General features: G+C 45.7%; 1 protein-coding gene across 1 annotated transcript in view; it reads left to right on the plus strand.

Annotated features, from left to right (window-relative positions):
- The window catches only part of PAPPA (pappalysin 1), a gene marked incomplete at both ends in the record, with an annotated part of 234337 nt that overhangs the window by 56307 nt on the left and 161285 nt on the right, over window positions 1-16745 (plus strand). Inside the window, 2 exons of the mRNA XM_080820674.1 lie at window positions 1732-2025; window positions 10207-10399. Of these exons, the coding sequence (XP_080676800.1) occupies window positions 1732-2025; window positions 10207-10399 (487 nt within the window). The remainder of the gene's footprint in view (window positions 1-1731; window positions 2026-10206; window positions 10400-16745) is intronic.

Raw genomic sequence — 16745 nt, forward strand, 5'->3', positions numbered from 1 at the left:
ATACAGATATTTTTACCCTCTCTTCCTGCCATGATGCCATGATCTCTGGAAAAAGCCTTGGGTGGGAAGGGGATTATGTTTCATATTATGACTGACAGAAAATAATTGAGAGAGATTTCCTGTCTCAGTTTCTCTTCCTCCCTGCCTCTCTGCCTGCCCCTTCTCACACACGTGCGTGTGCACACACACACCCCCCCACACCCTCTCATACGTCTTTATCTCTGTGCTAGGAGGCTCTGAGCAGTTCAGAATTAATAGACTCCGTGAGCCCCATGACTACTGAGCAAGCTCACCTCCCGGCGGTTCAACCCAAGATAAAACTGCCCCCACGCCTGCCGGTTCAAATCAACAAGGCCCTGCCTTATCACCATTCTCTAGAAGACCCTGCTCCGCGCTTAAAATCGCAGCTTGCAGAGTGTTCAGACCTGAATGTTAACCTTCTCTTAAACACATTCGGATTTTAAAGTTTACATGTCTCCCTCCCAGCCTATATGCGTTTCTCCAGTGCCTCACATGAACGTGAAAAATGCCATCCAGTGATTCTGCTGAAATCTGTTCCATCCATCTCCCTAGGCTAAGCCATGCACAGTCACTGAAGACATGTGGGGTAGACCATGGCCTCTCCAACTAGAATGTACAGAAGAGTCATCTGGGGCCCTTGTTAGAGCACAGAGGCTGATTCTGTAGGTCTGCGGTAGGGCCCGGGAGTGCATTTTTAATCTTTTCCAGGTGATGGTCATGCTGCTTATTCTCAGGACACTCTTCGACTCCTGAGCAGTTAGATATCCTCTGACCCACTTGGAGTCATGACTAAGGCACCTGCTAACTGTGAAGCTAGGCAAGGCTGCTTACATGTGCTCAGGCGGACCTCAGAAAATGGCTTTCGTTGGGTTAACGTTCAGCAAAGATTCAACACACTTATAATGAGATGCCACCTTCCAGGCCCTGTGATTGGCACTCGTAGTAGAAGTCATTAAGAGGCCTGGCTCCGGAAACTAAGGATCTTGGGTTCAAATCCCAGCTTGCCACTTTCCGAACTCCCGATCATGAGCCTGTCACTTTACTTGTCTGGGATTCAGTGTCTCTGCTATTGGGTTGTGAATTGAGGAAGTGTGATCATACACAAAAAGCACCAAGCACCGAGCCCGAGGACACATGCTAAGCACCCGCAAGACGTTGGATGTAATGACACCATCATAATGAGGAGCTCAACAGGATGATGGCCTCCATGAGGGCTAGATGAAGAAGTGGGGTTCAGGGATGGTAGTCAGCTCACTCAACATCCTAACGTTGGGGAGGGCAGAATGAGGACTGGCACCAAGGTATCTGACCTTGTGGGCTTCGGTTGGACTAGACAGTGCAGAGTGTTTGTAAACCAGGGTATGCCTTACTATTGAAGGACAGGGTGGCAGCAAAAATGTCCCCCAGCCCAGAAATCATGCCTGTTTGTAAAGTACTTTGAGATCAGCTCAGTCAGGTTGCCTTGGTTCTTCAGGCAGTAGGGTTTTCATCTGAAAAAGGAAGGGATTGCCCGGAATGACTCTTGAGACTCCTTCCTACCCAATCAGTGCTGCGTATCACAAGTCCTAACAGATCTCAGAGCAGTAGAGACCCAGGGTGGAGAAGCCTGTGGTTACCTGGGGCAGCACCCCATTTGCCTGTGATTGGGGGATTTCTGCAGCAGGAAGCAGAGTGTCCCCACTTGCTTACGGCTCTGGTTTTCCCTTGCAGGTGGCATTGTCTTGAATCCGTCTTTCTACGGCATTCCTGGGCACACCCACACCATGATCCATGAGATCGGGCACAGCCTGGGCCTCTACCACATCTTTCGAGGCATCTCAGAGATCCAGTCTTGTAGTGATCCCTGCATGGAGACGGAACCCTCCTTTGAGACGGGAGACCTCTGCAGCGATACCAACCCAGCCCCAAAACACAAGTTCTGCGGTGATCCGGGACCAGGGAATGACACCTGTGGCTTCCGTAGCTTCTTCAACACCCCTTACAACAACTTCATGAGCTACGCAGGTAGGGGTCCCCCGCCCGGCAGGGCGAACGTGGCTGGGTGTCCCGCACGGGCTCCGGTCCTGGCTCAGAGGAGCCTTGGGAAGGCTGCTTTCTTTTTCTAAGACTTCTTCATCCCAATTGTCCCTCATCCCAGATAATCAGGATGTGACAGTCCTTGTGTGAGATCTCAGGGCTTCATGGGAGCTGTTGTATCTGACATCTCCTCAGAAAGACACACTTGAAGGTGCCGACTGGAGCCCGAGGTCAGGAGACCTACGTCGAAGTTCTAGATCTACCACTGGGTAACCCAGTGCCTTTGGGTCAGTTACACCTTGTCTCTGGGTCTCCCTTCACTCAAGAAAATGGAATCTTTGGATCCAAGGAATCTTAGAGAAGTTTCCTCTAATTTTGCAGTTGTATTTTTCTAAGCTGGTGGTTACTGCAACTTTTTCTTTATCTTTTCTATTTTATTTTTAACTGCAACTTTTTCTTAAATATAAAGTTATTATACTCTCCTTTACTCTTTTATTATCAAAAAAATAGAATGCTTTTGGTTTTGCAAATACAAAATTATGTGAGAGGGGTGCATTCTTTTCCTAACTGCATATATCCTGTCAAAGCCCTTTTTTATACCATCGGTAATAACATTAAGGACTCATGCTTTGGGTTCAAGGATGTCCTGTACTTCTTTTAGAATATATCAAGGCCACTTCTAGCCTTAGAGCATATTTGGAAAGTTAAAACAAGGCATCCTTTTCTAAGGCATCTCAGCCTTCACCACTGGCCTTTTAGACCAAGAACCCCAGTGTAGGACCCAATCCACAAATTGCACATGTTAGCCCAACATCGAATTCTATTATAATATTCGATATAGGTGTCTCTTGCCCCTACAAAAGCAAGTGAGTTCTGTGAAAGCAGAGATTGTCTCTAATGAATCACTATATTTCTAGCACCTAGCTCCTAGCACAGAGCTCAGTGAGTGTTTGTTGAGAAGAAATGGAGGGATGGAGGCAGGAGGGAAGAAAATAAATTCTCATAAAGATGTAAAAAGGTGATTCTTATCAATAGTAATATTTCTCCTTGTATAAAAGTTTATGGTTCCTAAAGGACATTAATATACACTATCTCATTCAACTCACAGCAGATCTGTAGGGTAGAAAGTGTCCCCATTTTACAGATGGCAGTACCATGACTCACTCAAGTCATTTGCCCCAGATCACACATCTGACTCCAAGCACTTTTTTTCTTCTACTCCTGTGTGGGGCTCTAAGTCTCCATCTCTGCTTGAACTAGGAAAGCCCTCTTCCCACAGTTTTCCATTTCTTCTTTGACTTTGGCCTCAGACCACAGGTTTTTAATTAACATATATTATTTGTTTCAGGGGTACAGGTCTGTGAATCATCAGGCTTACACACTTCACAGCACTCACCATAGCACATACCCTCCCCAATGTCCATAACCCAGCCACCCTATTCCTACCCCCCTACCCTCCAGCAACCCTCAATTTGTTTCATGAGATAAGAGTCTCTTATAGTTTGTCTCCCTCCCGATCCTATCTTGTTTCATTTTTCCCCCCACGACCCCCTACCCTACATCTCAAATTCCTTATATCAGAGAGATGATACGATAATTGTCTTTCTCTAATTGACTTATTTCACTTAGGATAATACCCTCTAGCTCCATCCACGTTGTTGCAAATGGCAAGATTGTGTTTCTTTTGATGGCTGCATAGTATTTCATCGTGTATATATACCACATCTTCTTTATCCGTTCATCTGTTGATGGACATCTAGGTTCTTTCCATAGTTTGGCTATTGTGGAAATTGCTGCTATAAACATTCGGGTGCATGTTCCCCTTCAGATCACTACATTTGTGTCTTTAGGGTAAATACCCAGTAGTACGATTGCTGGGTCGTAGGGTAGCTCTATTTTCAACTTTTTGAGGAACCTCCATGCTGTTTTCCAGAGTGACTGCACCAGCATGCATTCCCACCAACAGTGTAGGAGGGTTCCCCTTTCTCCACATCCTCGCCAGCATCTGTTGTTTCCTGACTTGTTAATTTTAACCATCTCAGATCACTTTTGAAAAGAGGATTTTACTGCTGAAACCCAGTGAATTTGATAATCCCCAGTAGGACTTCCTGCTTTCCCATGTAGGCTGATGACCTCTGGGGGCCTCTACAGTTTAAGGCTCCTACTGTTCAAACCTAAGGTCTCCAAAAGGGTCAACGGCCCAACCTTGGCACCAGAAAGGGGTCGTCAGGTTTAGGTCTTTTAAAAAGACCACAGTGCTGGGTATTTCCTCAAAAGCAGATTTCCCACTGGATTCCCATTCCCAGCCAAGCCGACATCCCACATCCGGTGCCCTGTCCCCTCACACAGCCCTGCTTACGTTCCATTTCTGTAGCACCTTTCCTTGGCCAGCTCAACGCACATGGAAAATAAACAATAGCATGAATTTGGAAGGTTGCCGGACGCTTAGGGGCCTCGGAGCTGCCACTAGCTACCAGACCCCCATAAACTAAATCTTTTTTTTTTGTTCCCCTTTGTACAGATCTAAAGGGTGATTGATTTACTGTTGTTTTTTTAAAGGAACCCCTCAGCTCAGTGACCCATTAACAGCAGAACTAATTCACTGAGCTACGATAACAAACTTACACCCGCAAAAGCATATTCAAGGCGACCACGAGCTTTGAAATGTTTGTTTTCCTTAGGATCTCTGATAGATGAGGTGACAAAAGCAGCTGGATGAAATTCAAAATGCAGAAGAGGATGGGGTTCTCAGGACCGGGAAGAGCTATGCACAGGGGCTGTGTGGTCAAGGGCAGAGGGTGGAGACCCTGCTGGGTCAGCTGCTCGGAGTTCCTTCCGTCCTTCCTTCCTGGGTGCTTCTTCCTCGGGCCTGGCCACTCGCGGAGTGAAGAGTCTAGAGCAGTGCCGTCCGGTATAACTTTCCGCAGAGATGGGCATGTCCCGTGTCCGTGGTGCCCGGTGTGATCACCACTGGCCTGATGTGGCCTGTGAGTGCTTCGAGTATGGCTAGTGAGACTGAGGAGTTGAATTGTTCATCTTTAGTAACTTTAATTAGTTCAAACTGAAATAACCCCACCTGGCTGGTGGCTGCCATAGTGGTCAGCACAGGTCTACAGTTGTTATCAATTGCCTGGGATACAGCACACACTGCAGGAAACACTTCATAGGCTTCTCTTGTAGAATCCTCAAAGTGACCCACTGAGGTAAGGACTATTCTTACTGAACCCATTTTACAGATGCAGAAAGTGTGGTTTCATGTAGCTTAGGCTACTTGCCCAGGGTCACACAAGGAAAAGGTAAGCCTATTTCACTGCAGAGCCTGTGCTATTGATCGGTGAACAATCTGGCTCTCTCTCTTTCTCTCTCTCTCTCTCTCTGATGCTAAGGCAGGTGGGGAGGGTCCCCAGTGCTCAGCTCCAGCAAACACTGGGCAGGTGACGGCATTCAGCCCCAGGTGTGTAGGGTCACCTTGAGCCACTGGATAAGCCCCAGGCAGATGAAAAGCAGAAGCCCAGACTCTCCTTCCTGAAGATGACAGGCCACCCTCTAGTCAGGGCTTCCTCAAGAGTACGAAAACCAGGCCTTGGCCAGCCCACAGGGGCAAGTGTCTGGTTACCATTGTTCTACACGTCGGGGTCTTTCCAAATACACATCTGCTTCGACCGTGCAATCCCAGCTCTTAGGAACGTATCCGAGGGAAGGAAATCCATGCACTTGTTTCAGGACTCAATCCTGAGGATGTTTTTAACAATGTTCATTGTCAAAATATCAATTAGGTATTTACTCTCTGCCAGGCATGAAGAAAAAATGCTTATATGTGTGAAAAATTAGAAACTGCTTGCAAGTCCAATGAGCATGGATTGTTGAAATAAATCACAAGGCACCCATATGATAGAATGTTGTGTGGCCACTAATGATAATGCAGAAGATGAAAGAGAGGAGTAAACAGAGCTGAGGGGCACAGTGGCACAGAGCACGAAGTTTGGGTGCGTGGCACCGAATGTGAATCCTCCGTGCGTTAGCCTTTGATGGGAGGTGAGGTGCCTCTCCAGGCCTCTCAGGCTTCCTGCATCCCATGGAGAGTCATCACACCAACTTTGCGTGATAGCAGGTGTACTCACGCAGATAAAGGACTTAGAACTGTCCTTGGTACCATAACTAGTGCTCCGTAAGTGATCATTCCTAGGAGTAATTGTTAACTCTTTAATGTGAACATGGTCACAGAGCCTTGTATAGTGTAAGACCTGGCATATATACGTGTGTGTGTATGTATATATATAAATGTATGTATATATGTGGTGTAAATGTGTTTCTGATCATGAGAATTATAAATATTCACATGCAAAATACACATACACACATAGCTCTATATGCTAAATACTCATTGTATTATCTCTAGGGAATGAGTTTAGGGGGATGTTTATTTCTTTGTAACATTTTGGACATATTCCACATGTTTTACAGTGAATAATCATTTATTGCTATTATTATCAGTATCACTATCATTATTTGATAAAAACCAAAAAGGCACGGGCTCTTAAAAAGGGCAGCTCCATCATCCCTACACTGGAAACGGGTTTGCTTGTTAAATGCCCTTATTAGCTTTAGGAGATGGTTACATCACTGTTCCCTGTGTTACCGTGTGTGAAAACGAGGCTGGCTGGGGGGGACAGCATCGTGCTCCCGGTTCCACAGTACACGGCAGTGCTGGCCCTGGCCCGACCCCCTGGCCTGACCCTCTGTGCTCTGTGGTTACCATACTCCAGAGGGGAACGTGTTCTAGAGAACCAAGTTCAGTTAGCAAACTCAGGGCAGGGCCCCGAAAGCATGGGGCTGGTGCAGGCTTCCCCAGTGATGAGATCCCCAAAGTCCTCCCTGCTGAGGGCTAGGATTGGAACCGAAGAACAAGAGAGGCTGGTTGGTCCTGGAGCTCAGATGTCAGGAGGGGAAACATGTGGAGGCAGGAAGCCAAGAGGGGCTGACTCTAGACATGAGCTAATTGAGACAGAGAGTTTGTGATAAATGGAAACCCTTTGGCCCCTCCCCCCAGGGCTCTGAGAGCAGCTGAGTCTTTAAGCGACGCACGTTGGGACAGACGTTCACGGACTTCTGTGCTCAAGTTTAGATACATTTCTGTTCCCTTACCAAGTTCCGTCACCTATCTGTTTTTCATACTCCTTTTTATTGAAAAATGTAGAAATGGCTAATTTTTAAGTGGCAAAGGGAGAAATGCACTTCTTGGGGGAAAGAAAGAAACAAACAAACCAGAGTGAATGAGTGGGGAGAATGCTGGTTTCCTCCTCCATTCGTCTTGATAAATACTCGGTGTGCTCCAGCTCACCGAGTCCCCACAAGCAGCTCCATGGAGGGGGTTGATTAAATGTCCCCAATTGTACCTGCAGGACCTGAGTTTGAGTTACTTCCTTCTTTTGGAAATGACTGATTAGTATTCTCTTCGGTGCTGTGCCTTAACATACATGGCCATTCCCCTCTTAATAAACGGATGTGTTATTTCTGATATTTTTTAAAAGATTGTATTTATTTATTTGACAGACAGAAATCACAGGCAGGCAGAGAGGCAGGCAGAGAGAGAGGAAGGGAAGCAGGCTCCCTGCTGAGCAGAGAGCCCGATGCAGGGCTCGATCCCAGGACCCTGAGATCATGACCTGAGCCGAAGGCAGAGGCTTAACCCACTGAGCCACCCAAGCGCCCCTATTTCTGATATTTTTACCATTATAAATGATGCTTCAAAAATATCCTCATACCTCTATTTTCCCCATATTTGTTCATGAGTATCTGTCTTTTGAATTCCTGAGTGTGCTACTGCTCAATCAAAGAGAATGAATATTTTACATTCCGGTTATTTTTTTTTTCCTGCTTCTGGTTCTCTCTCTCTCTCTCTCTCTCTCACACACACGCATGCACACACACACACATGCAGGCGCTGTCCTGGTCCTGAGGCAGTGAGTCTTGACTGAGCATTATCATGGTTCTTTGTGCACTACTGCCCCTAACCTTCAGCTGAGTTCTGAGGGGAGCATTCTCAGTGTCCTCATCATCTCCATCTACAGTGGGAAGACAGAGGCCCTGAAGGCATGAATTCACTTGTCCACTCGACTCTGCATCCCTCACACATTGGTCTAACTCTTTAGCCATATTTATTAGCCATTGTCTCTTCCCCTGCCTCTGACCTGTTCAGTGGCTTTCCCAGGGGTACTTTTTTGCACTAAGAATGCAAAGTTCCCAGGAACAAAGAAGAACTTACCCGACGGGCTGCCCCTTCTTAGGCTAGACGTTTGGACTCTATTCTCCAGGCAATGGGAGCCATAGAATGTTTGTTATCCAAGGAGTTAGATGGCTGCATGTGGACCTGAGAGAGATGCACGTGACCAAGGGGACTTGTTAAGGGACATTTGGCTCTTCCACTTTGTCCAGACCTATGAAAGATGTGCCCAGGGTGCTGGACAAGGGGCCAGCCTACAAAAATTACTAAGGGAATCAGAAGGAACATCTGTGTATAACCTCCTTTTACTCCTGTCCCTTCCCCAGGCTGGATTCTCAAGGTCCATCTAGCTACCCAGCACCTGCTCAAACTGATTTTCTGTTTGTTTGATAAGGCGAAGTGAGTTTATGCTGCAGGATTCCCAGGGGTGGGTTTATTTTAAGATCTGGTGAGCCCCGTGCTCCTCCGTCTGGGGCCCAGCTGCGGAAACCCCAACCAGGCAGACACCTCTGGGAAGTGATATTTTTGGAAACCTACCCAAAACAGTGCCTTGTTCTGCCTCCAGGGCAGCCGAATGAAGCTGTTGGAGGGGTAGACAGGAGGCAGCCTCCTTCCTTGGGAAGTGAGTCTCAGACAGTCTTCAGCCCACATGGTAGAAAAGAGAGTAGGGCCGAAGGTCATTCAATCTAAAGACATTTAAGAGATTGTATTCCAGCCCACTCAGACTTGGGCTCACATTCTATTTATCAAGCACCTGCAGGATCCTTTTCCCATACAGGGTCTCACTTAGGCACAGAAAGAAGTTCTCATGTTGATTAGAAATATGCTCTTGGAGTCCAGAATGCCTGGGTTCAAACCTCACATGTATCCCTGGCATTGTGATCATAAAAAAGTTGTTTGGCCTCTCTCAGTCTTCATTCCCTTCTCTGCAAAATGGAGTAAACCATCGTATTTACTCCCCAAACAGTGGGAATGTCAAATATGTCCAAAGCACAGGGCACCACGCCTGGCTGATACTAAGCACTCAGTGAGTAGGCAAGTGACAGTACTGTCCTCGATCCCAGCATGGACACTGAGCCTGGATTGTTCCTGGGCCTCCTGCCTCTCTGGCTGTGCTCCCTGTGAAGGACACCATGTCCCTGCGGGCCTGCAGCTCCCTCTCCTGCCCTGCCTGACCTTCCTCTCCCCATCTTAGCCATGCGGTCTGGTTGACCTCAAGTACCTCCTTCTTCAGGAGCCTCCCTGGGTCCCTGTCTTTGCCCACGGTGCTGTGTCTTGGCCATCAGCGGTCAGCATCACAGACTCTCACTGTCTTCTGATAACCTTGGCTCATATAAGAGACTCGCCTTCACTCTCTAGCTAGACTGGTCGCTCCTCGAGGGCAGGGCCCTTTTTAAATTTCATCTTTCTGCGGCCTTTGGCCCAGAGCAAAGAATATGGGATAGATGCTCAGGGGTTAGTTTGAAGGACAGTATCACCGCCTCCGTGGACAGTGGAATGAACGAACGAGCAAATGAGTGAATGTGAAGGAGTGAGGGAGTGACTGAACAAAGGAACGAATGAATGAATGAATGAATGAATGAATGAATGAATGTAAAGGAATGAATGAATGGGAGATTTGGGGTGACTATTGAGGGAGGGACAGAATAAGGGAATGCATGGCTTACTGACCAGGGATTGGGGGGCCTGTGGAAAGCCATTTGTCTGGCCCTTGTCCTTAATTGTGACCTCTGCGCTGCCCCATCCCATCCACCCTCCCCTTCCTCCTGTTCCCTCTTACCTGTCTCCAGAAGTGATGACTGCACTCATTTTTTCACAGACCATTAGCTCTTGAGCACTGGAAGAGGCCAGCTCTGCATTGGCAAGGGCTGCGGTGCTGGCTGGCTGGCCCCCTGGGAGACATCATGCAGCAGTGGGTTCTTATCTCTCCCTCTACCCACTTGCAGATGACGACTGCACAGACTCCTTCACGCCCAATCAAGTCGCCAGAATGCACTGTTACCTGGACCTGGTCTACCAGAGCTGGCAGCCCTCCAGGAAGCCGGCGCCTGTCGCCCTGGCCCCCCAGATCGTGGGCCACACGAGCGACTCCGTGACGCTGGAGTGGTTTCCTCCCATCGATGGCCACTTCTTTGAAAGGTGAGTGTGGCCTGTGCAGTGTTGATCCCTCTCTCTCCTGCCGAGAAGAGGAGAAATTCCAAAGGGAAGCTGTTTTCTTCGTCCCCATTCTTGTTCATCTGGAGCCCCTAACACCTAGCCATGACTGGTTGGTAGAGACACGTGGTAAATTTGGGAGTCAGGGGATAAATGAAAGAGTACTTATTGGAATTAGTAAGTAAAGATGCATGCTTTCAATGAATGGATATTTAGCTTTATTTTATTATGAAACACCTGGAGACTTATTGCCTCTGTCTTCTGGGAGAGAGGTGCTGGCCTCATCTCCATGAGCTCGAGAGCTGAAATTGCCTCTGGTCAATGCGCAATTGTGATAGATGTGTAATCTATATTATATATGAAGGTGCACATGTGTGTATATGTACGTATTCATACATCATATGTGAATACATGTACTTGAATAGACTTGAATATATGAATACATATCACCAAAATCTTTGTGCCTAGTACTTTGTTGTAGAATGGAGGGTAGGATTTCTAGAAGATCAGGGATGATAAACTGAGGCATGGGAGTTCTGCTCCCCTGTCTTTCACTTATTAACCGTGTTACCTTGGGCAAGTCACTTTTGCTCCTTAACTGGTCCTCTCTGGCAGGAAAGTGGGTCTAATAATGCCTCAGGGGACCTGAATCCATTGGTCTCTTGTGGTGTCTTTCAGCATTGACACCCCCTGAGGAGCTCAAGCTTTAAGGGAAACAGATTCTGAAGAGTCAGGAAAACAGATTAGGATGACGACATCTACACTTGCCTGTAATTTAGGGCTTCTTAGTGTACTACCCCCATCCCAACCCTTCTTGGCGTTTTGTCCAACACTGATGATATACCATTGATGATGGTGAAAGGAATAACCAGGTAATGACTAACTAATCATTCTCTGTGGTTATGGCTGTTGCCATTTATCAAGTCCTTCCTCTAAGCCATATTCCATATTAAGGCTTTATATGGAGAATAGAGATAACTATGAAAGAGGAATCATCAAGGAATATCTGGTTGGCTCAGTAGGTTGGACATCTGACTCCTGGTTTCATTCAGCTCAGGTCATGATCTCAGGGTTACAAGATTGAGCCCCACATTGGGCTCTACAGTCAGTGTGGAGTCTGCTTGGAATTCTCTCCCTCTCCCTCCTCTTCCCCTCCCTTCGTTTGCATGTGTGCTTTCTCTCTCACTCAAATAAATAAATAAAACCTTAAAAAAAAAAAAAAAACTAGGGGAATCATCTTCCTCATTTGCCGGGTGAGGCATGAATTAAAGTGGAAGACACTAAGAAATTTGACCAAGAGCCCACAGGTGGTGCTGGGAGCCAGGCTCTGACTCCCATTTTGCAACGTCTTGTCTCGGGCCCCCACGTGCTTTCATTAAGTCCTTCCAAAACTTAAATTATGAAGGAGGTATTACCCCTCCCCTCAAAAGAGCCACGAAAGGTGGTAAGGAGCTCTCATTTGCGTGTGTGTATGTATAAATACATATTAGATCATGGTACCACATTAAATTTAGGCTCCAGTTTTCTCCACTACCAACAGTTCCTGAATCTAGAACCTTTGTTTGGCAGCTGGGTGAATGTATTCATGGTGGAAGGAAATGCACTCCCCGGCCTTCTATAAACCAACACCACCACCCCCGCCCCGCCTTCCCCTGCCCCAGCCGCCCTCACTGGAGCTCAGAGCTGGGTTTGGGAAACGTCATGTGACACTTCAGAACAGACTTTCCAGCAGCCTGTAGATTTATTTATTTTTTCTGTGGCGATGAGAAGTATCAGACTTTTGGTCAAGCCTTGGCCTCAGTTCCACTTAAAAATGGAAGTTTTGTAAATGAAGCTTCCCGTGTATGTATTTAATTTGTATTTCATAAAGCAGTTATTGTCCATTAAATAAATACCATCTGATTGTTGGAAACCTATTGGAGGGTTAATTGTTGTGTAATGAGATATGTCTCTATTACATAGTACCCTCAGCTTCAATCAATATGTTTTTAATAACCTATAGTCAGTTGGTACTTGAGGCTCATACAATAGCTATTCTGTTCGGTCTGAGATTTCATAACGGAGTTATCATATGTTAAATTAAAACTGACGTTTTAGAAACATGTCTAATTAAGGTTAACAGCTACGTAGACGATAGTCTATGGCTAAAGGAAGTCGATCCGCAAGTTCAATAAATTGCTGTAAAGAAATGGAGCGATCAGTCTCCCTACCCTCAGAGTTTGTACTCCTACAGATGGCTTGGTACGAAGAGCACGAGTTTGCTGGCAAGTTGTCTGCACTCTGTCCTCAGCTCCACCATCCCTGGTCTTCCGGACCTTGCACAAGCCATCTCACCTCTCTGGTTCTCTCTCACCTTCTGAGTCTTCTTCCATAATTGTGCCCACTTCACCTGGCTTTTGTGGGGAATTCAAGAAATGTGACATCTGTGATGTGCTCGCACACGCACTCTATGTTCAAGAAATATTAGCTCCCCTCTTGTACAAAGTTTCCCTGAGCTGTTTAGCTACTTGAAAATTCTCTTTCCCTGCAAAATCTCTGGTGTTTTCCACTACATCCATCAATGCCAACCTCTCGCCCCTGGCCATCCTTATGTCCTCCTGCTGTTCCTCACATCTGTGGTCTAAGAGAATACAAGGGTTTTCCTTAAAAAAACATATTCAGATCCTCCCACAGCCTGTGTCCTCACACATGGGCAACTGAATAAATAATTCAAGGCCACCCCTGGCTTTTCTAACTCCTTTATTTTTATCTGTCTTACAAACATGTGTTGACTGAATGGTTTCAGTTATCTGAACAATTGGCGGTGGTGTATTAGAAAGAATTCTGGACTCAGACCCAAAAGACCTGGGTCTGAAGTCTTTGCAACCTCATTCGTTTCCTCCTCCTCTTCAGCCTCAGTTTTCTGATCTGTAAACCAGAGATCATCTGGCCTTTCTCCCTATTCCAAATCTCAGAACACAGAAAATGACTTGAGTAACTATTTTCTCAGTTTTCCCAAGAATGGTGTATGATGAGTACCATGCCAAATGCATGGGAGAGAAGTTAACTCATCACACACGGTAATCTGAAGAAGCACTGTTGAGTAGGACTTCTGCAGTCATGGAAATGTGCTATATTTCTGCTGTCCAATATGGTAGCCATTAGCCAACTGGCTATGGAACATTTGAAATGTGAAAAGTGTGAAATTGAATTTCTAAATTTATTTAATTTTCATTAATTGAAATTCAAAGACCCACATGTGGCTGCTGGGTGCTGTATTGTTAGCACAGACTTCAGGCTTTGATTCGGATGGAAGGTGGGTAAGAAAGATGATCTTGTCCAGTGTTAGCATCTTGTACTATGGTGGTTTCAGTGTGTTTGTGTGTGTGTGTGTGTGTGTGTGTGTGTGAGAGAGAGAGATTGTGTGTCTGTGTAGATACAGGCACAAATAAAAATCAAATAAATGCCAAACGTAAGAAAACATATACTCCCTGGATGTGTAGGATACTGCCTGATTTTGGTAAAGCCTGTATCTACTCTATAACTTTACGAGCTATGATCTTGGCATGATTACTTTGTACTCATAATCTTCTATTTCTGAATCTGTGAAGTGGGAACATCACCCACTGCCCAGAATCACACCATTGCATTTAGTTGCCCACTTTGGCTTTACTTATGTCCTTCTTTTCTGAATCCATGTTTCATTCAGCATGAAGATCAGTCTTTTTAAAATATAAATTAGATCATGTCACTCCCTGATTTAGAGTGGCTCCACTGGCTTCCCACCTCTTTTATGTACAATCTGCGGGTGGTCTACTGGACCTCCCATGATCTGGTCCTTGCCTACTTGTCCAGCTGCCTCTCTTAACACTCCTTCCTTCATTCATGACTCCTGTCACTCAGACTTCTTCTGGGATCCCTATAGACCACGCCTTTTCATGTGTAGGTCCTTTACATACCTGAGATTACCCCTGGAATGCTTTATATCCACTCTTCATGTCATCCTTCAGCTCTCACCATAGATGGCTTCGCCTCACTAAGGTCTTTCATGACTGTTTCCATTTTAATTAGCCCAGTGCACCTCCCCCGCCAGTATTCTTGCTTACATCATCAATTTACTTTCTTTCTGGAACTTAATGAATCCATAATTTTATATCTGTTTACTTATTTGTTTATGCACTATCCATCTGGCCACAAGCTCTATGAGGTGTAGGTAGCATACCTGATTTCCTTCCCCTTGGATAGCCGAAGTCTGGAACTTGTACAGTCCTAGCAACCAGAGGCAGTTCAATGACTACCCGCTGAATGAACAGACAAAACAGTGAATGAATATGTGAATCAGTGGCTGAATATGAGGGAAAGTTCTTTGTGGAGCTCAGTGCAAACAAGGCATGTTTACTGTCGGGTGGATGATGGTTTAGTCACTCATCAAAGTATCTATTAGAAACCCAGGATGTGGGGTGCCTGAGTGGCTCAGTCGTTAAGCATCTGCCTTCAACTCGGGTCATGGTCCCAGGGTCCTGGGATCGAGCCCCACATCGGGCTCCCTGCTCGGCAGGAAGCCTGCTTCGCCCTCTCCCACTCCCCCTGCTTGTGTTCCCTCTCTCGCTGTGTCTCTCTCTGTCAAATAAATAAATAAAATATTAAAAAAAAAAAAAGAAATCCAGGATGTGTGAAGAACTGATGTATAGGGGACTATAGGATTATCATCTAAAACCAAGTATCTAAAGAAACAGAAAGAAGTCTCAGTGGCCATTAGGCCTATGTGGTTCCTGACTCCATCCCAGAACTTTTATAATCTCGTTGTCATCATAGAGCCAGTCATGTGACCCTGAGCTGCTACGCATGGATTGTGGTCATTGTAATGAAACTCTGCCCTCCAGAGTGAGGAAGTCTCTCTCTGCACTCCTCATTCCCCGCCTTCAAGTGTATTTCTATAATTCTTATTATTGCTAGTCCAGGAGTAATTCATAGATATTCAAAATATATAGAAAGTTCAGAAAACCAGAAGGAATAAAAAGGAATAAAGGAATAAAAAGGAATAAAAAGGGATATATAAATCCTATATTCATTCCACCACCCAGAAATTCGTGTTGATATTTTATGATGTCGAAGTTATTTGAACAGCATTGAGAAGCTGCTGTAAAGTCAGTTTTGAATAGGATTTTTTTCACTGAACATTGTAGCTTATGCATTTTTCATGAGATTTCATGGAATATTTTTGCAACGACTGCTTACCATTTCATTGAACATATTAATCTTAGGCTATTTCATCATTCTCCTTTCACTGGATATCAGTGTGCTTGCAGAATTTCTGCCTAGGTATGATTTCACATTAACAATGATAAAGCAAGATGAAAATCTACAGCTTGAGAATCTAGACTAGGTTAGTTAAGAGTCGTAGCAATGTGTCTGAGTGACTGGTATTCATCCATCTATCTATCCCCCAACCAGCCACCCACTCACCTATCCACCCATCCACCCATCCACTCATCTATCCATCCTTCCATCCCTCTACATACATTGGCCACCATATAAGTAGATAATCAAGAGAGTGATCTGTTCAGTTATAGGTTTGGGAATGAGCTTCCTGGCAGCTGTGTGGAAGAGGAATGGGGAACACCAGCAGACTGGGGCTCGCCAGCATAGTCCTTCTTACCATGTGAACCCAGGGGCTACAGAGCTTCCCCTTGAAGGGAAGGCTGTCAAGCTCCTCCATTGCATCTTTCAGGTAGCTAAAGGATAATGATCCTTCTAGGAATGATGAAAGAGGTATTGGCAGCACCATTGCATTTTGAGAAATAATGGGCTGATCCCTCTCCCCTCCTGGCAGCTTCCTCCTAAACAGATGCCAAGTCTGGAGAACAAGCAAGATCCCAGAGGCCGTTGTGGCTAAAGGGAGATTGAATCCAGATACATAAGACACTTGAGAGTAGAGGAAGCCACCGTAATATTCCACTTCTGGGGCTCTGCCTTTCAAGGGATTGGCTTGCCCCTTGGAAAGCTGCTAAAATGAATTAGATGCCATGGTAAGGAAGCTGCTTTTGACTGTTAAATCAGAGGTGATTCATCCATCCCCAGAATGTCAGGCATGGAAGGTTCTATAGGCATCATCTGGGGGTTCAGCCAGCTCATTTTCAGATGAAGGAACTGAATCGTGCCTTCTTTTTATTTAATACCTAGGGCACAGGATGGTGCCTGGCACATGGGAGGTACCTGATAAACACTGTTCAAAGAATAAAATCTGAGGTCAAATGGAAATAAAGATTTTTTTCACAACCACACATCAAATCCTCGATAGGGCTTTGGATGTTTGATGAAACTAAGATTAATGTGGGTGTGTAAGCCTTTG

The sequence above is a fragment of the Martes martes genome (assembly GCF_963455335.1).
Source record: "Martes martes genome assembly, chromosome: 12".
Classification (NCBI taxonomy): Eukaryota; Metazoa; Chordata; class Mammalia; order Carnivora; family Mustelidae; genus Martes; species Martes martes.